The 19,643-nt window shown below is 43.5% G+C and overlaps 1 protein-coding gene across 4 annotated transcripts in view; it reads right to left on the reverse strand.

Moving 5' to 3' along the window:
* Window positions 1–19,643, reverse strand: part of TEX2 (testis expressed 2) — a 716,722-nt gene that overhangs the window by 350,522 nt on the left and 346,557 nt on the right. For all 4 annotated transcript variants that reach the window (XM_086930910.1, XM_086930912.1, XM_086930911.1 and 1 more), the window contains exon 2: window positions 16,955–18,572. In XM_086930910.1, coding sequence (XP_086787036.1) covers window positions 16,955–18,547 — 1,593 coding nt within the window. In that variant the 5' untranslated portion in view covers window positions 18,548–18,572. The remainder of the gene's footprint in view (window positions 1–16,954; window positions 18,573–19,643) is intronic.

Genomic DNA, 19,643 nt, shown 5'->3' on the forward strand with positions numbered 1-19,643 from the left:
CCGAGACAGCTGGCGGCCGTGTTGTGGCGTGGGGAGCGACCTGCCTGCGAGCAGGATCAAAGGACATGGATCCTTTTTGAGATGTGCGATATCTTGACACCTAAAATGGCACCCAGGATACTTTTCTTAGTACCACTGACCTCATACACCACTGCAGATATCAAGGTACAGCGAATTCTAAAAAATATCTTTAGACAGGTAAAGCTTTCAAGTCCAATGAAGTCAAGGCAAGCTCCAACAACTCAGGAGTCACCATTTGAAATGAAATGTAATGAAGGGGTTTTGTAAAGCGCAGCTGCTGCCCGAGGGCGTCCAAGCGCTAAGTAGAGGTAATAGAACTCTGAGGGACGGGGGGAGGGATCCAGGTGGAGAGCTAATTTCTGAAGAGGAATGTTTTTAGCTCCTTACAGAAGGACGAGAGAATAGGGTTGGACCTTAGTGAGAAGGGAAGGTAGTTCCATAATTATTCAGGGGCTCCCAAGTAGAGGGCGTTGTTGAAGTCGAGCCGGGACTGGATGAGGCCCTGAATAACAACCTGCTTAGCTTCCAAGGGCAGAATTGGCAGGATCTTTCTCAGCATTCCGATAATCCCGAAGCAGGTTGCTGCTGTTTTAGTTGCCTGAGTATTAAAGGTAAGGGTTTTGTCCAGCCAGACTCCCAGACTTTTAATGTCCTCCTTCGGAGATGGAGGTGGGCCTAAACTGGGGGGCCATAGCTGGTCGATGGGGGTGAGAGTAGGGGGGCTGAGGAGCATTATCTCGGTCTTGTCGCCGTTGAGTTTTAATGAGGATGCTGTCATCCATCTTCCAACATCCTCCATGCAGGCTGCTAGGTTGGTTTGGGGAGCCCGCTGTTCTTCTGTGCCAAAGAGACCACCAGCTGAGTGTCGTCCGCATACGAGATGATCTTGATACCGTATTGTCGGACGACCTCAGCCAGCGGCCTCATGTACACATTGAACAGTGTGGGGCTCAGGGAGGAGCCTTGGGGTACCCCTCAGTTTAGAGGTCTGCTAGTCGAGCAGGAGTCACCATCGAAGACCTGAAAGGTCCTTCCGCTCAGAAAGGAACCCAACCAGTCAAGAGCGCTGTAACCATGTCTACGGAACCGGGGTCCCTCCAGAAGGAAAGGAACGAGTCAAGACAGCTTGCCCGAGGTTCACTGTACCTGAGCATAAAGCTTGTCCTGGGTGTGCAGTATCAGGGTCCACCAATACTCCAAAAAATAAAAAAAAGAACAGGGCCTGGCCAACCCCTCACGCTTGATACGACAGATGGATGCACTTTCAAATGTCGTAAATAATCTTACAGATGAGATTACAACTCATATTACCCATAACATTATAAAAAAAACAACTATGATAGTAGTATTATTTGTTGGTTTGTATATATGTTAATTAATTATGATGTGCGTTGAAGTGCTGTTACTTACTAGGATAAATACTGTGAGGTCATAATCATTGCATGTGGCGTGCAAGTTATGGTTGTCAAAGTTAAGAATCCTGGAGGAAAAACATTTATTTGAAATGGCCAGATTTAGATTGCCTGGGGTGGTGCACAGGTGCTCCTTATAGAAGTGCAGCTCTACACCTAAAGACTGGGAACTACCCAGTTTCCTCCTAAAGTTGTTCATGATTTATGCAGCACTCTAAAGTCTAAAGGCTCGAACAGGGCATATACTGGGCCCTGCATTGCAGCTGGAGAAAGTTGTACTTCTCCAATGATTTCTAACGGGCGAAACATATGTAAGGTGACGCTTTAACTTATTCCAGGTTGGCTCAAATTGAAAGCGTTAACACTGTGCCTGGAATGATAAAATGTCTGTCATTTTTTGGCTCAGCATGGATAATAATACTTGCTAATTCTATGCTTAAAAATATTGGTGAAAAATGTCAAAATGCATTGTCATTTTTTATACCTCGGCGTGGATAGCATTGGGCAAACACTGTGCTTAAAAATTCTGATAAAAAAGCAGACACTTGATGTTGGCAGATTAAGAAGATTTGTAGAGTTGTAAATGTGCTCCATATAAAAGAACCGATCTACTCCTAAAGACTACAAACTCAAACTACACTAAAATTCCCTTATGCCATTTTGCATAATTTATGTGGCACACGAAACCTGCAAGGCTTGGTTTGGAAATGTATATGTTTATTTACGGGGGCAAAGAAACCACCACATATTGCTCTTTTTTCAACATATGAGGGTAAACCCAGTAAAACACTGTCCGATTGTAAATATATAACTGTTATGTACATAGCCTGTTTGTTTAAAGGTTTGAAGATGACCACCATGTTTATAATCAGTCGGTGAATGGTCTGGCAGCCTTGGGGAGAAAGCAACTGAGTGCTAACAAAATGTATCTGTAAAATTCATTTTTTCAGATGCTTTGGTCGTTGGTCACTTCTTAAGTATCCTTTCCAGGATGAGCACTTTACTCTTTCATTTAATGGCACTTGGGCTCTTCGCCGAGTTCCATATCATCCCTATTTGTCGTTCGGCAAGTGTCAATGCCAGGTCTATGAAACTGCTACTAATCAGCATTCTTTTAAGAAGGTGGAATAAGCCTAAAATACTCAGGGTACGTTGGAACTTTTCTTTTCATGTTCTCAATGAATGTCTGTGTTACATCTTGGGTATCCTGCTATGTCCAGTCATCCCTATGTCAAATAGTAAAATCATGTGCTCTCAGCCCTAAATGTAAGGCAAAGCGAATTGGAGGCCGGATAGCGCTTACAGATTTTTTGGGAGCGTGAGTTATGTTCTGTGCACTATGTTCATTTGAATTAGTTTAAAACAAGCATTCTTTGAGTGCTCTGCAGTATCTTGTCTGTCCACTACACTCGTAGTACCTCCAGCGAATATTTAGACAAATCTAGCAAGACTTTATGTAAGCTAAATACTGACCTCCTTCCATCCCCCAATGTATACAGCATTTGTAGACATGTATATGTGGAAGGCTCTAAATCCTTGGCCCCCCACACCTTCTGTTTTCCCCATCCCATGGTAAACTGACCATAGGTCAATCAGTAGGCCAGCAGAGTAGCATAGTCTTACATTTGGTCGTAAACCCCGTATATCCTCATATGCACAGTATAGCACCAATGACATATAGGTGGCAAAACATTTGCTGACCAACAGCCCTTTAAGGCACACCAGTATCATAGACCATAGAAACACTTTGATAAATTTAGAACAAACATCTCGCCCTCGTGAGCACAATACTGCATTTTGATGCAATGATAAAGAGCAGTCTACCACAGCCGGACAATGGACAACCAATAATTCAATGCAGTAAAAAATGTGTGTCCTTCATAATACTCACCCATACTCATAAAACTCTCCAGCGATCTATGAAGATCGAAAGCAATTTACCTTCAAATTGGTCAACACAATTACTTCTAAACTAAAAGTTGAACACACTCTCGTCTAGTCTCACACAAACACATACGTACATCAAACACAATTAAAAGATAGCTGTTGCAGTTCCACAACTAAAAACACCCAGTTAGAGGATGTCCTACAATGCCATAAAAATGGTCCTTCGTTCTATACAAATAGAACAATATAACACAACCAGAACCTTTCGCTTCAGAGTTCTATCAATTTTTGGATTCTTGGCTAATAATCCCAGAGTTCCTCTTCAGGCACCATTTTATTACACTTCTGCCTGGGACTTAACTTGTCACTGCTGGTGGTCCTGAAAGTTTTGAAACTTTGTACAAATTGTGGAATTCAGGCCCTGTAGGTCAGATGACTGTTTGGTATTAGGGACTGAACGGACATATGGTGCTAACATTACTTCTACCATGATATTTACAACAATTTGACAAAAGTGACCTGGTGAGGGTTGACTTTTTGATCATCATATCCAGTGCCTCGATGGCTAGCATGACAATTGTAGTTATGTATGCCTTCTCATACTAAGCACGGTGATTACGTTTCTTCTGCCTGTGCCTAGAGAGTCGCATATGAAGTGCAGCTGCTCTCTAACAAAGTCACTGTAATCAGCTTGGTGCACCTAGCAGATGAAATCTCCATATATTTCATCCAGCAGTTCTTCCTTAATTCCTCCAAGAGCATCCCACAGCTCAATGTTTAAAGCAAATAGAAAGGTATATGTGTTGGCTTGACACATGGACACATTGCCGTTGTGCTAAATCCTAGCCCCTGGTTGATTATACCTGCCCTTTCAATATTCAAGAGCTTGACGGAGATGGCTGCTCCCCCACCTATTCCCAGTGATACCAGTCACTGCAAGCAGGCAGCACTGGCAAACAAGAGAGCATGCATTAAACCTGAAAAAGAGAAATTGTTAACTAAATGTTCAAATGTAATGCAATTACTTTGAAAGACTTGGGAGTAGTAAAGTGTCCTGGTGGGCAGAATGGGATTATAGCTACAAGAGCAACCCTCCAAGCCATGGGAACCTGGGTATAAAATATAAAGTGGTACAGTGGTTCTCATAGGCAACCATACAAAATCATGTATATATATATTCAATAACGAATGTGAGATCTGAGAGAAGGTATAGAGGGGATTGTGAATAGACACTCACCAAACTGAGTGTGACAATGCCACAGACCAGCCATAGACATATAATACCCCCCCAAAAGGATTTTTTAATAATAACAATCACAATGGACACAAAACAATGTATGTGATTTCTCTATTGATTTTTACGTGTAAAGGGCACAGGGCGGTCCGGCCAAAGGAGCCAAATTCTCTGTACATGAGCAATTGCTACGTCAGCACTGCGGAGGCTAGGGACCCGTCTGGCTGTCTTCACAGTCGACGAGAAATGATGTGGTGTGCCAGGCCCAGTGCATCTATGTACGCTGAGGGGGTGTGGCCAAAAGAGGAGGGGTGTGGCCAAAAGAGGAGGAGTGTGTGCTGCTCTCTAAGATTGGTAGCAAGCGCGAAGAGCAGCTCTGTTCAAACCTTACTGCTGTGGGGAAAGGGTGGAAGCAGGCACATTCATGCATTGGAGCGTGGAGTTCATAAAAACATAAGAACATGCATATGCACACAATGGAGCAAACCATAAAGAAGAAATATTATGCTGGTGACTACAACAATGGGTGCGACCGCCCAGGATGCGGTCGTAAACATCCATTTACCTAATGCGGCTTGTGCAGCAGGCGGAAAAAGGCCTCAGCAAAACTCGCATTATGAAAAAGGATTTTTTTGGGGGGGGCACCACAGGTTCCCCCAGGCCTCTTAGCAGAGGCCACGGACGGACAGAGGCCCTGCTAGGGGCCCCCACAGTCCATTTCCGTCTGCCTTTTCTATGGCGGTCGGACCGCCATAGAAAGGCACACCCAAAGGGGCATTGTAATCATTATGGCGGTGCCAGAAAAGGCACTGCCCTTATTTTAGGGATTACATTCCGACCGCTGTGCTGACGGGCTCCTTGAGTCCGGTCCGAAAAGCAACGGTCGGTCCCTTCGACCGCTGCATCATAATGTGGCAGGCGGAACGCAGGGGTAGGTGTCGGTTGGATCACAATTCCGCGTGAGCAGAATAATAGAAGAGGGGGAAAGCATTTGGCAGCCATATACTGGGACACAGTAGGAAGTGCACGTAGTTCTCTTGATCCATTTTCCATCACTACCCTATAGCTGACGATGTACATCAAAAATGGCAATTGAGGGAGCTGGTTACAAAAGTAGAACCTAGGTAAAAATACTACATTGGTGAATTAGAATTCCACAAGCAACGCCATCAGTTGCTAAACCATAGCCCAGAGGCCCGGACATCTTTCTTTTTGTAATAGATGAGCGCAACAACAGCAGATCTAACATGAACACCCTTCATCACATTAGACACTGCGAATGGGGCACAGATGCAGAACTTAAATCCCTAGGAGATCACTGTAGATGTGCTCCATTTTAAAAAGCAGAATATAATCATGGAGGACTACAAAATATAAGAAAAAAATACATGGGTAGCTAACAAAACAAAAAGGACTACATTCACATTCTAACACATTACCGAGGCGAAAAAAGCAATAGGATTCTCTACTATTGCTAATGCACTCTTCGTCCCAGTACATTGATAGCCCTGACTCACACTCTCTTTTTAGGGTCACTTACAATCACATGAGAGAGCAGGTGTGGGGCATGATTACCACCGAAGCACAGGAAGAGCCTAGAAGTACTACAGTCTCCTGGCAAATTGACAGCACCACCCTACCGCCCCTTTTCTTGGGGTATATTGACATCCAGCAAGGACACTCCGATCGGGCCTTGCAAGCAACTTGATCGTCCCCCTTTTAGAAAAGCCACCTGGGGTGGAAAACGCTTTTTTAGGGCCACTGCTATACTTTGGAACAACCTCCCATTAACATTAAAGACTGCTCCCTCCTTACTCTGCTTTAGAAAATCCTTAAAAGCGTGGCTTTTCACTCAGGAGTAGAAGTTTTTTCTCTGTGTTTTTGCCTTAATCCAACTAAATCACTATCTCAGCCTTATCAGATTTTCTATAGGGCCAAGACGCCCCAGGGCAGGAGACTGCGCTCTATAAGTTACGTTACATTATATTACATTCCTGCTGTCTGCGCCCTCACATTTGTCATCGATGGGTTGGGATGGATGGCAGGGACATATCACTGCCTATGGGTCTGAAGGTACAGTGGTGAGGTAGGACTATTCCAGTTTCCTTGCTGCCAATGAATGGGCATCCTCGACCTTCCTCTCTCCAGACGCACTGACACACATGCCCTGTGGCATGACTGTCAGGAGGAAGGAGAAAGGCGGAGCAGGGTTGCCAATACACAGGAAGGTAGGCCTGTAAGGAATGGAGTGAGTCAAGACTGATGATGGTCTTGAAAAACTCAGGTAGGAATGACTTGACTGACCCTTCTACTCAGTCCAAAAGAAAGGGCGACAGGGGGCTTGTCACAGGGAAAGACTTGTGATGTTTGTTCAAACGAAATTCAACAACAAAATAAAGTGCTTACAGATTTAAAAATGGAAAGGTGGGGCACTGATGACATGCCGACATGGCTGGATTGGCTGCTCAAACTTTGGGGGCTTCGTGGCATGGAGAAGTTAACAGCAGTGGTGCAACGCAAATTACCACAATTTGACAAGACATGGGGACCATGTATACAATTCCTATCTCAGGAATTCAAGGAATTTTCCTGTCCAGCGTGCCTTCGAATACTCCGCCTCACCCAGAAGGAACATTGCAATGAATCAGAAGTACAGGCAAAGTCCTAACCTATACATTCCACCCCATAGCTTGGACACATCGCATTCTTAACACATGGAATTGTCGTGTAGACACTGACTTTTCTCCCTTTACTGTCCCTCTGTATACCTTACCCTACACTCATCCTACCTTCTTCTCTCCATTTCCTATGTTACACATTCTTATTATTCTACCTCACCAGATTATGGATGTAGGTGAGTAGTTACTCTGTATTGCTGTCTCATGGAATTCAATGAAGCCAATTTGAACCTAAAAAGTGAAAGCTGAAATAAATCCACGCAATTTTCAACTGACTAGGTTCTCCTTAACAATTTTTTCCAAGCAAGCAGCACTGTACATAATGAGGATGATTTGAGAAGTCCAACATTTAACAGGTATCCTTTTAAATTCTTTGAATATATAGTTATTGAAAATAGACAGGCATTGCTGTACATATGGTTAAAGTTGTAGCTGTATTCTGCAGTTTATTCGTGACTGAGGGAAAGAAGTAATAAGCAGAGCTGGGATGCACTGGGGAGGGCACCAGAACACATTGCGTGAACAAGATTTCCAAAATTCAGTTGTGTTTTTTGGGCCATCATCGAAACTTAAGTTTTCTTCCGGAAAAGTTCACATAGTGAGAACAAAAAACAAACAATGTATTATGAAGTGCTTTATAGCACAAACACACATGTATTTAGCAAAATATACTGGTTACTCAGGTAGGTGTCCCTCGAGTGTGGAGAGCAAGGGCTGGGGGCTGTTAGTTTGGCCTTTTAGCGGCCAAACTCTGGAACTCTCTCCCAGCGCACATCAGAGGTATTCCTAATCTCTTGATGTTTCGCAAGACCATAAAAACCTGGCTGTTTCCATTATCTGATGTTTAGGGACCTACAGCCCTCCCTGCCCTCTCTCTGGTTTCTGGTTTGTGCTGGGACGCCTCGTCGCTGAGTCAGCCAGACGCATTACAAATCCCAAATAAATAAAAAATAAATACTGGTTACTGATAAAACTATAAACGACTTAGTTGTAACGCATGCTCACTATTGTGTCGTGTTCCCATGGTGCTGCTGTAGCATGCTGGGAATAATTCTGGCTTCACTCAGATTCCCAGAGATGTCCACCAATGGCAGCCATGATTTACCATTTGATCAGAAGCTACACTCCTATACATTATACCTGTTAGCATTAGACAGATTACATCCGTTGCCAAAAACCTCCATCTTTAACTCCAATGTATTCTTGCCACCTTGTACTGAGCCCGCTGGTTTACTAAACTCAATTGCACACTCTCAGACAGCAGAGGGTAATCTGTGAAATACTTGCAGGAGGTTGCCTTTTGGTGCATGCCACACATGTCCAAATGATTATAGTTCATAGTCTGAGTAATTACACCCTAGTGCCCGCAGCCCATAATAGTCAGTGGTTCAGCAGGGCTTCACTGGGTAGAAAGTGATGGAAATGGTCTTTACCAAACGAATGCCAACCGTGGCTAAACAAAATTGCTCTCGAAACGTTTACTTATTAACATCCCTTTTAGAAATGGACATCTATGCCAGGAGCACTGGAACACGCATCAGTCCTTGACCAAGTGTTCGCCTGCATCTGTGCAGCATGTGCAGCTGCAAGCCAGCCAACTATAATCATTGAAATTCAGAAAACTGAACAATATGGAAATGTTTGAGGAGGACTACACTCCATCTACAGCTAATGGAGACGCAGAGTCAGAAATGGAAGACACAGAGTTATTTAAAGAACTGCGATGCAAAGATGGTCAAAATAAAATATACTGCATTTGTAAACACTTTATTTCTGCTGCAATCACCACCCAGACCCCCTCCCTTTTTGTACCAATCTATTGAACAAAGGTTTTACGTTTAAAAACGAAAGCACACTTGTGTAAATATGTATTATTTGTGGCCATGAGTGAAAACAACAAAAAACGGAAATAAGTTTCTTCATAGAGTTGTTTTCTTCCAGAAAATAAATCACTGAAACTAACAATTCTGTCAAACAGATAAACATTATTTTTGTGCACAATACTCGTCTCCTCCGCAACAATCAGCTGAGGGTTCCACATTATTGATTAGAAGTGAGATCTTGCTGACATATTTTCAGTCATCTGTGCTACAGCCAAACTGTATTACATTTCAGGAAATATCCGAGATATGCAATTTAAATCACTTTCTGCAGCAACCAGTGCATTCCCCATATCTGGCAGGTGCTCAAGTTCAATTTATTAGTAAGACTATCAGTCATCTTTAAAAGATTTATATGCTGCTGAATATTTTATTAGCTGAAATTAAAGTAGGCCATTTAAGGCTTGGTGTCAGACTCCTGATATCCTCTGGAACTGTCCTGAGAATATTATCCTACAAGTCCTTCCACTGTGGAAAACAATTTGCAGATCATTCACTGCAAGGTGGAGGTTTAGAAGATTAATTTCACAATCCAGGGCAGGTATCTGAGGTGTGTCAAGGATCTTCTATAGGGCTAACTTGGAATGCTTGAGCATGACCATGAAGCTCTTAATGCTCATTGCGCTTTAACTTCGTTCTTTTACTAATCAGGCTTCGCTGATCGGTTAAAGTCTAAAGATCACATTTATATCTTAACTGTCACCTTTAACTGTTGCAGCATTACAGATTCATCCTACACGCAGTATCACGCCTTTCCCTTCTATAAGACGTAAGTAATATCCACCAGTGCGAAGACAGTTTCTAAAATACTACAACAGTGTTAAAGGGTCAGCCAATTTATATGTGAACTACTAGAGAAAATGCAAACACAAGGAGATGATGGACGGAGCGCTGAAACTTTTCAGACACTCACCCCCAGTCACAGATCTGGGTTGAATCCATCATCGTTCTTTTGCTCACTTCGCCACGCCAGTTCAGACACAGCTATATGCAAATCAGTCTTGACCCTGTGCCTCAAGGAACAGTCCGATTCATAAAAGGGGGGTGGTGATGAACAGAGTGTCTGAATTAAGCAGACCACTCTTACCCAGTCCAAAGATCAGGGCTTGATCCATCACCGTTATTTAGCTCACTGCCCCATCCCAGCTCAGAACCTGGCTACATGCAAATTAGTCTGTTCCTGTCCCAGTGCATGATGGGAACAGGGCAAACCAAACTACCAAGCCAATTCTTATACTGGGAAGGAAACAAGCTTCCGGGGACCAGTTTCTGGCAGATACTCTGTCCATCACCACCCCCTTTTCGGAATCGTTTTGTCCACCATAAGCGTGGAAGGGTATACTCAGATGTGAGTCCCTTGCTCACTGCAGCATCAGGATCCAAGCAAGCTGGGCCGAAGACGCCTGAAAGGTCTGGTTGAAGAAGAAAGAGGGATCTGCCACTTACCCAATCCTGGTTCGTAAGCCACCACTTCAGTTGTTGGGCAGTGCCCTCTGAGAACTGGACGTGATTGGATACTGCACCCACTGGAACTTCAGGTCCCACTGCAGAGCCCACACATGCCACCTGGCATGATCGACCAGCAGGATGCAGGAGGCCCGGGATAGAGGCTGAAAGCTCGGAATCATAGCACGTATACCCCGGACTCGCTGTTCGGGGGTGGGGGGACAGGGGGGGGAGGGGAGAGGGGGGTGTAGACCAGAAATCGCATTGTGTCCAGAGCCGCTCTGATGAAGAGGAGCTTCTGAGAGGGAATCCGGTGCAACTTCGGCAAATGCAGGAGTTCTGCCGTAGTCTGGAGGTGGGAAACGAATGCCTGGGGGCGAGCCGGCCTTCAACAGCCAGTCGTCGAGACAGGGGAAGACTGAAACCCCTGATCTGCGCAGATGAGCTGCGACCACCGCCATCACTTTCGTGAACACCCGAGAGGCGCTGGTAAGGCCAAAGGGGAGCACAGTAAACTGAAATTGCTTGTGGCCTACCGTGAACTGTAGGTAACGCCTGTGGGCTGACAGGACGGGAATGTGAAAATAGGCGTCCTGATAGTCCAACGCCACCATCCAGTCTTGCGGGTCGAGGGCAGACAAGACCTGAGCAAGCATCAACATCTTGGAGTAGTGGGAGTAACAACCACGGCCTATTTCTGGAACAGGAACGCTCTCAATGGCTTCCTTGGCCAAGAGAGCTGTAACTTCCTGCTGGAGAAGGGCCAGATGATCCTCCGACATGTGGGGGTATCTCGTGGCATGGCTGGAGGGGCAGTCTTGAAGGGGAGGGAGTAGCCCTTTCAGACTATTTACAGTCTGTAAACACTGCATGTCTCTTGGGCCGTTATTCGCACTCAGTGTGGAATACAGTGGCAGAAGTGCTGCCTCAGTGTCTGGAGGAGCCGCGGGCACTGCTCTCTCAGGCTGTTGTCGCAGGAAGAGTTGTTTTGTACACAACAAACAGTGTTCCTGATAAGAGTCAAATGAGTGTGTGCCAGAGTAAAGAAATAGGTTGTGCCATTTCCTGGACGTGCAATTTTTACCTGATTTCTCCAAATTCGCTTTGGACAACTGTGTTTCATGAATATAGCAATTTGTATATTCGTCCGCTCCAAGGAAGTCAGTATAGTTTGTCGTTTCGCCAGTGAGCATAATCCCTGAACATCTTAAGTTATATAACGGTCTAGCACTTATTTTGCCATGTTTCAAAGATAAGAACTATACAGTCCCCAAGTCACCTGTAACCCGGACCATTTTCACACTAGACAAGGGAGGGCCCAGTCTAAGTAGCGCTTGTTCAGCTGCACGACCATGTTCCCCAACATAACACAATAATCAAAAATATGATCCCACTCCTTTGGATATTCAATGGAGCGTATGTAGCGGGATCTTAACCCATGTAGGTGCCCTCTGTGGCCTAAAACTCCCATGACGTCAACTAAGCCTGCTGTTTCAGCTACCTCAGTGTTACTGCTGAGCCAAATAAGCATAGAAAATACCACACAAAACAATATATGCTGATATATCGGATTCCTCGGTATAGATCAGCAGTGCAGCTCCATTAACCAGTCCAGCAGTCATTGGTGTCACATCAGGCCCGAACCCAGTCTCTCAGAGACTGTTGCTTCTTCCAAATCCACCTGCCACTACCAGAGCCAGGGTCTGACTCCGAAGTCATTTCTTGGGATACACGATATTGCGACACTTCTTGTATTAACTCTGCACTCTCTTTGGCTGCTTGTTCCTTGGCCAGGGTTCCCTTCGTCTGCCCTCTTTGGCGTTCACTCTCACAATGAGTCTTTCTGCCCTGTCTTTCATGGTTGCCACATTCTGATTGCGAGAGTCCAATACTTTCCATCAAGGAGATCATTTCTACTTGTGTGGTGAAAAAATGCGTCTTGCCATTTGCAGCCACTTGCAACATTTCCGGGTAGAAAGTGCATATGGAATATCACGTCTGCCTAGGATTCGTTTAACATATAGAAATGCTCTCATGTCATGTTCCACCAGAATAGTAGATTTGAGGAAAATATGGATGTTGAGTTTTTGACAAACCAGGGGGCATGTTTTTAAGCTATTTGTAAAATGCTATCTCGATCCCTGCAATTCATAATTCCCACTACCACAGGTCTAGGAAGAGCGACCCGGGGCTGGCGGGTGGCCAGGAACTCAGTGTGCTCTTTCGACTAGGAAAACGCACGTGGGCGTACTCTTGTTATATACATTAGGAAGTAGTCACTGCTCAAGAAACAATTCAGCATTCTGCCTATCCATTCTACCAAGAAATTCATTCAGAATTTTATTGTTCCGTCTCTCCGTGTCATTAGAGCTATGTTTGTAATACGTCACCTCCCTTAGTCAGCTGGTGCACTTGTGACTATACCTTTATGAGAGGGAAGCAGCAAAGCCAGTGCTGATTAACTGTCCGCCACCCTCTCCATTGATTAGTAGATTGAACATTTACTGCAACTGAGTCCAACTTCTGTTCCAAAATTGTCTGAGAGTCTGAAATGACCTTCAAGATTGCACCAAGTTTTACAAGATGCCCTGCAAGGGCTGTTTCCACAGTCTGCATCGTGGATAGGTTGCACCTTTTCACCCAAGCAGGGATTCACTGTTGCTCCCCTCCAGGGTTTGAGGAGGTCTCCCTCCTTGTACCACCACACTTAAAGTTAGTAATAAATATACACTTAGACTGCTTTTCTCTGCTCTCATAAAGACCAATGCAGTACAAGCGGTGCTTCTCACAAGTGCACCCAATACATACAAACCTGTGTTGCTTGTGGGTTGTATTGTCACCTCAGTTATAGCATATAGAGCCTGCTTTTTTCCTGGAGTATTGTCCTAGTATGACTCCATGTTACACTGCATGCCGCTGGCCCCATCTCGCAACTATGAAAGTCACTCAACCAATAGACCCCACCAGCCATTTCACCTGCCATCCGATGTCAGATGAATGTTACTGGCCGCACCACTCCCTACTGCACCTCAGTAGTGTTTCACGAAGTCAGTCACTGTTGCTTCCCACACCAGGTTTCCTCAGAACTGGATTCCTCTTCCATCTTGTTTTGGCAGGGTACACAGATTCTCTTCAAATCTCATAGCATACAACTATCCTGCTGTGCCCCACATTTGTTCTGGTTAACAATATTCAACACATTTTCTTACTTGCTGGCGTTGGTTCAGATAGGTTAATCTCTGACGTCAGGGGTAGGGGACGGGGCGGGATAAACTGGAGCAATCTAAAAGAGCCTTGTAAGCTAGCCCATGCCCAATTAGTGTCAGATTACTTAATGATGGATTGCATGTTTTGCTGAGGATTAAAATGCTGGAGGTATGGATACTGAACCATATAATCCACCCATTTGTGAAAAGAATATTGATGGTAGAGTTCTTGAGGAATGGGCAGACAAATTCTCCATTCACTATAATTTCCAAACATTATTTTCTCAAACATCAGAAACATAAAAAACCAAGCCTAATGATATCAAAGCTTTCGCGGTCTGAAGTACTATGATAAGAATGACTGGAAGTCTTCGTGTCCACTAAGAGTTTCTCGGACAAACAGATCTTGGGCAAAGTCTGAGTTGCAAAACTCTGTCAACATATGCTGGGTAGATGCCATCAAGGAAATTTGTGAACCAGATTGGAGCGATGTTCCGGCATTTCAATTTACTGCATGACTGTATGTGAGGCAGGTGTGGATGATATTCTTAAACAAATCCAGGGTGTTTTTATGAAGAGTCAAGGAAGGCTGAAGGATTTTCACACCATAATGAATTGAAGCAAAATGTCATTCTTGTTGGACACAAATTTAGAACTATGCCATTGTCTGTAACAAGCAGGCTATCTACTTTAATTCCAGAAATATGCGATGCTGATGGGATAATTCAAAAGACCGACACTTCTGAATGGGGTTTTCCTATAGTTTTTGTTTTAAAAAAATGTACCTTATTATTGCATCTGTGTGCAGATTTGTACTCCGTCCACAAACAAATAACTGTAGATTGTCATCCAATGACTACAATTATTGGCCCTTTAGCTATGTTAGATGGAGCCAAAGCTTTTTGTTGTTCTAGATGTTAAGGAGAAATCGAGTTAACCCCTGAAAGTGTAAGTTGACCCGGTTTATTACTCCAGATGGAGCTTTTAAATATCTTAAAATGCTGTTTGGATTGGCGTCTGCTTACTCTGCTTTTCAGAAACTCTTTGCTGTTTGGAAAATGGAAGCAGTGGCCAATTTCGAGGCTGACATTCTGATATATATGAAAAAATCTTGAGCAACACAATCAGATTTTGAAGAAGATATAGAGAATTATACAAAGTGAGGCTATGACCATGCAACAAGTTAAGCACAATTTTATGACACAGGCAGTTGAGTATTTAGGTAACTAGAGTACAGCTGATGGCATTATGACCAAAAATATTTATTATATACCACTGAGCGAGTAAACACTCTTGAGAATACAGTTAAATTATGATCTTATTTGGGACTTAGATAATCTTATTTGAAATTCGTTGAAGGATTCTCAACAGTTTATGCTCCACTCAGGAAGTTGCTAAATGGAGCGTAAAATTAATCACTTAAGCCAGTTACATCGAAAGTTTACTCTTTTAGCATATATTCACAGGACGGGTGGAACATTGTCAATGTAGATGTCAGGGGAGAAGGGTTGAGGGCACTGCTGTCGCAGATAATTGGGGATAGAGAAAATGTGTTATTATTTGCTTATGGAGCTCTCTTTTGATGCTCAAGAGAGGTCATTCTACTAATAAGAGGAGAGCTTTGGATGATACTTGGAGCATTGGGCATTTAAAAACTTATTTGAGGGGAAAGTTGTCTGACATAAAAAGAGATCACAAATTTCTGTTTCTGTGGCGAGGGAATGGCACTGTTAAGGCTTCTACTAGATTAGCAGTATTTAAGCCAAACTATACGAGTACAGTCACAACATTTTGCATATCCCAGCTTCAAGAAATAACCAAGGTTGATTTTTGTTGGTCTATGTCCCCTTGTCCAATTAACAATAATGACGGTTGTTTCGAAGATCGTATTATGGCATTGGCAGCAGATGCTGTGGATTAAACTGCATACGTCATAATTGATAAGATCTGGAGCTTGCTGTTGATGACAATATTATTTTGTGAGGGGATAAATTATTTTGTGCCATGGTTGGCTGGGGACAAGCTTATGGAAATAACTCATAGTAGACAATAAGGAGAGTCCAGTACAAAAAAAAGTGTTAGTGTACTACAGTAGTGGTCTTAAATAACAGGAATATTGTAGATTATGTCTAGAGGTGCAGGTGTTATCAGCTATCAGACACATTTCTGAAAGCAGGATTACCGTCGATATACATTTATAAAAATGTCATTATGACTATATTTCTATTTTAAATTAAATGTAAAGGTTCTTAAATTCATAATCTGTCACGGACTATGTTAGGTAATTTACAGTGAGGGGGTTGTATAGAAAAGCAAATGCAGGTTGGGCAAGAAGGTGTTGTAGTATACCCAAGATGCTTTGTTGATTTTGTAGAAATGTGTGTGATCAGAATTTGGTATATTAAGCCATAATGTCGAGAGAAGACCTGGCTGTTTTCCAGCCCCTAGCCCCCTACTGGTACCTGCATTTGCCGCCTGTTTTAGCGCCGGGACACCCCCGCTGGGAATGGCTGTGCGCTTTATAAGTTTCTAAAATAAATCAAATTCACCTAACACTACAGAATCATTTTGAATGTTGTTTATTAGAGCACAACAGAATGAGAAGTGTAAAAAAAGTCTCTTTTTAAATGGGTGCGAAAAACCAAACATTAGAATAGTGTTTACCATAAATGAAATGTTCATTGCTGCATCACCTACGGTGCAGCTCACTCCAGTATTTCTTCCACATACCTTTACACACTTCAATTCCAAGGACTGTACACATTTTTATTTTACTTTTCTCATGCCTAAAAACCATGCCAATTCAGAATTGATAGTTTAATCCTAATTTATTTCAAAATAAACTATTCACAGGTTTTGGCCTTGAAATGTATGGGTTTTAAAGATAATCTGAAAAGTATTTCAGACTACAACAGACTAGAACAAACTTAACTTGGCTTTTTTTAAGCAAATTTCATGGTGCAGTGGGAACGCAATTCATTTGTCTTGAGTTAGTTGCCTTGTAATATACATAACTGTTCTCAGAAATGGGTATGAGAAAGAGTATTTTTTAATGCTTCAAAGAACCATTTGCAACGTTGGCCTTTCAAAATAGTGATGCGTTGCAGATGGTTTACACATATAATGACAAACGTCTTCAGTTTATTTTACTATCCATTTACAAACATCAGTTTCTTTTTCAAAGACTCACCTTCAGAGTTTCTGGTTCCTTGATATCCAGTGATTCTAGGTGACAGTGGTTTTTATGTAGTTTCTCAATTCGATGTGGACGTGGGGGCGGTGTAAAGAGCCATATGATGCAGACTGCAATCATGAATCCAACAGCAGCTCCCAGCAACAATCCACTTAGATAACTGGGGAGGGGAAGCATGATGTAGCCATATACAAACATTGTAAAAAAGAATAGTGTCAGGCCTGGTACTTCGGGTAGTGTCACATGCTGATCATCGTCATCATCACTTTCAAATTCAGTGCCAATTTCCTCTGGACTCCCTAGCTTTGAGAGCCTTTCCAGATGTTGGGTTTCCTTGCTTTCTTCTAACACATCTAGATCAAAGTCTTCAGGATAAAGTTCACAAAACTCCTCATCCTCTTTACTTGCCAGAGCAGACAATGAGCATTTCTCCAATACAAGGGCAGAAGCCTTCACACTCAGTTCCTTCATGCTTGAGGGCTGCACACTTCTCGGTTCTCCATCCCTTACCTGTTCACCAGACTTATTTTTGTTTCCACTGGACTCATGTGTAGCGCAGTCTCCTTCGGAGTCACATTCCTCCTCTTTGATGCTGTAGTTATTGCTCTCCAAAGGCCCATTTAAACTGGAAAGGCTGGAAAGCTCTGAAGCACTTGATGATAAGGCTTTAGGCCTGTAACTGCTGGATTCATCACCCATTATTTTACTCAAAAGCTGCAATGGTTCATATATGACTTCTGAAAGGCGTCTTTTAGTGTCTTCAATTCTAGCTTCTACTTCAGTTACTTTAAAAAATGAGCGCGCGTCCGACGGGGAGGTGATTGGGGAGGAAGGGGCAGTTTTAGAATCTCCACCGGTCACTCGGGGTTGGGTAAACTGTTTAAATAAGTGCAAGTTCAGTTTAGAGTCTGGTGGCTTGAAGGTCACAGTTTCCGAGTCCTGCTTAGAAGTGTCCGTTGACAAGGATTTAACCAGAGATTTCATAATGTGTCTGTGCCTTGAAGGAGGGGTTGAGTCTTTTGGTTCGACATCTGTGGAAAGAGATTTCACCAAACTCAGAGAAGGCTTTGCACTGGCAATGGGGGAAGCAGATGCACTGGAGGACAACACAACTGACCTGGATGGGGAGGAGACTGTAGAAGAGGAAGTGGTCACCTGCTCTGTGGGAGATGAGACGGCAGATGAACTAGGTAAAGGCGATGCTTGTGATAGAACTAATGGCACTGCGCTAAATACTCTGGCCAATGAGGAGGACTCCAGTGGCTTTACAGTGTTCTCTGGTGAAGGTATAGAAGTAGAATCTGCAACTGTCGCCACGGGCGAGGTAGCATGATCCGATAAGGGGGTACCATGTTCAAAAGTAAGGTCTTCCTCGGCTTCAGTTGCTGTTACAATGCTTTGGTCATCCACATCCTCGTCCAGAGTTTCTCTCAGCTCCTCTTCCTCCTCTTCTTCCTCCTTCCCAAACGCCGAGAAGTGAATGGTGATGGTCTCTCTGGAAACCGATCGCTGAACCTGCACTTTTGGTGCTGCCTGCTTGGAGGATGTTGGACCCTTTTTCTCTGCATGGCTACTGTTCAGACTTGTCATTGCAGTCCTAAAGGTGTGTCAGAATCTGTGAACAGAAAAGGAAAATGAATGCTGGCATCCACAAAAATATTCACAGTGCAGAAACATTAAGCACATGATGTCACTTAACATTAGGTTTTAAAATATATTTGTGTTTTACTATTATAGTCGCCTCCTAAGCTATGGTAAGAAGTACATACGCTAAGCAAATAGAGCATTGTATAAAAGAAATACTGCAAAGGTACGACATCCTTTTAAAGTGAATGCATAATTGTGGGTCACCCACTGCTACTCACAGTTTTTTATTTTTACTTAAAGCTACACATTTTATTTGTATTTCCTAAAATTGCACACGAACCTCTGTGGTTTTAACCTAATGTCATGGTTTAAATAAGATGCACGGTGGATTCAGCCTGGGAAAAGTACACATCATAAAACTATTTGGTATTGTACTCCCCACCCTCACAGAAAAAAAGGCAGGCTTGCCCACGAAACAATAAGCTCTTTCTCAGTAGACTCATTTATTATCAGCAGTCAGCTCTGCAATACAGGACATTTACCACTCACTACTTCCCACACTCCTACACCAAAGTCTTTCTACCACTCTAACTCGCCTCACTTTGACCCATTTACTTCCTTTTTATCATCCTTCTCTTTTTACCAAGTGCCTCCTTGCCAACCTATTTACCTTTTCGCCAACTACTGGATTTCCAGTAAAAACAATGTGTAGCTTTTCAGAAGGAATTTCCAACAAGGTCTCACCTGCTCCCTTGCCCCTCTCTCAAACTGCTTCCACAACCGGACCCTTTATTCAGTTGCCCACCCTGTCTCCTCTCAGCACATCCTTTCTCCTCACATCTGCACCCCCAACGTGATTCTCTCACCATGGATTGACTTCTTTTCTTCTCACTGTGCCCTGCCCTTGCAACACCCACTTTAACTGAGAACCCTGTCTCAGAAACGTGAAACCACTTCCAGCCTAAACTCCTTCCTCCCTACCTCTTATGCATACCGGGCTCGACTGCTCAGCGGGGCACTTGCTGGTAAGTCAGAGCTTGAGGCGGCCCTTGTGTCTACCTGCCATCAAGGCGGATGTGCAGCAAATGGAGAGGCTAGC

Source organism: Lissotriton vulgaris, chromosome 7 (assembly GCF_964263255.1).
Source record: "Lissotriton vulgaris chromosome 7, aLisVul1.2, whole genome shotgun sequence".
NCBI classification, from domain to species: domain Eukaryota; kingdom Metazoa; phylum Chordata; class Amphibia; order Caudata; family Salamandridae; genus Lissotriton; species Lissotriton vulgaris.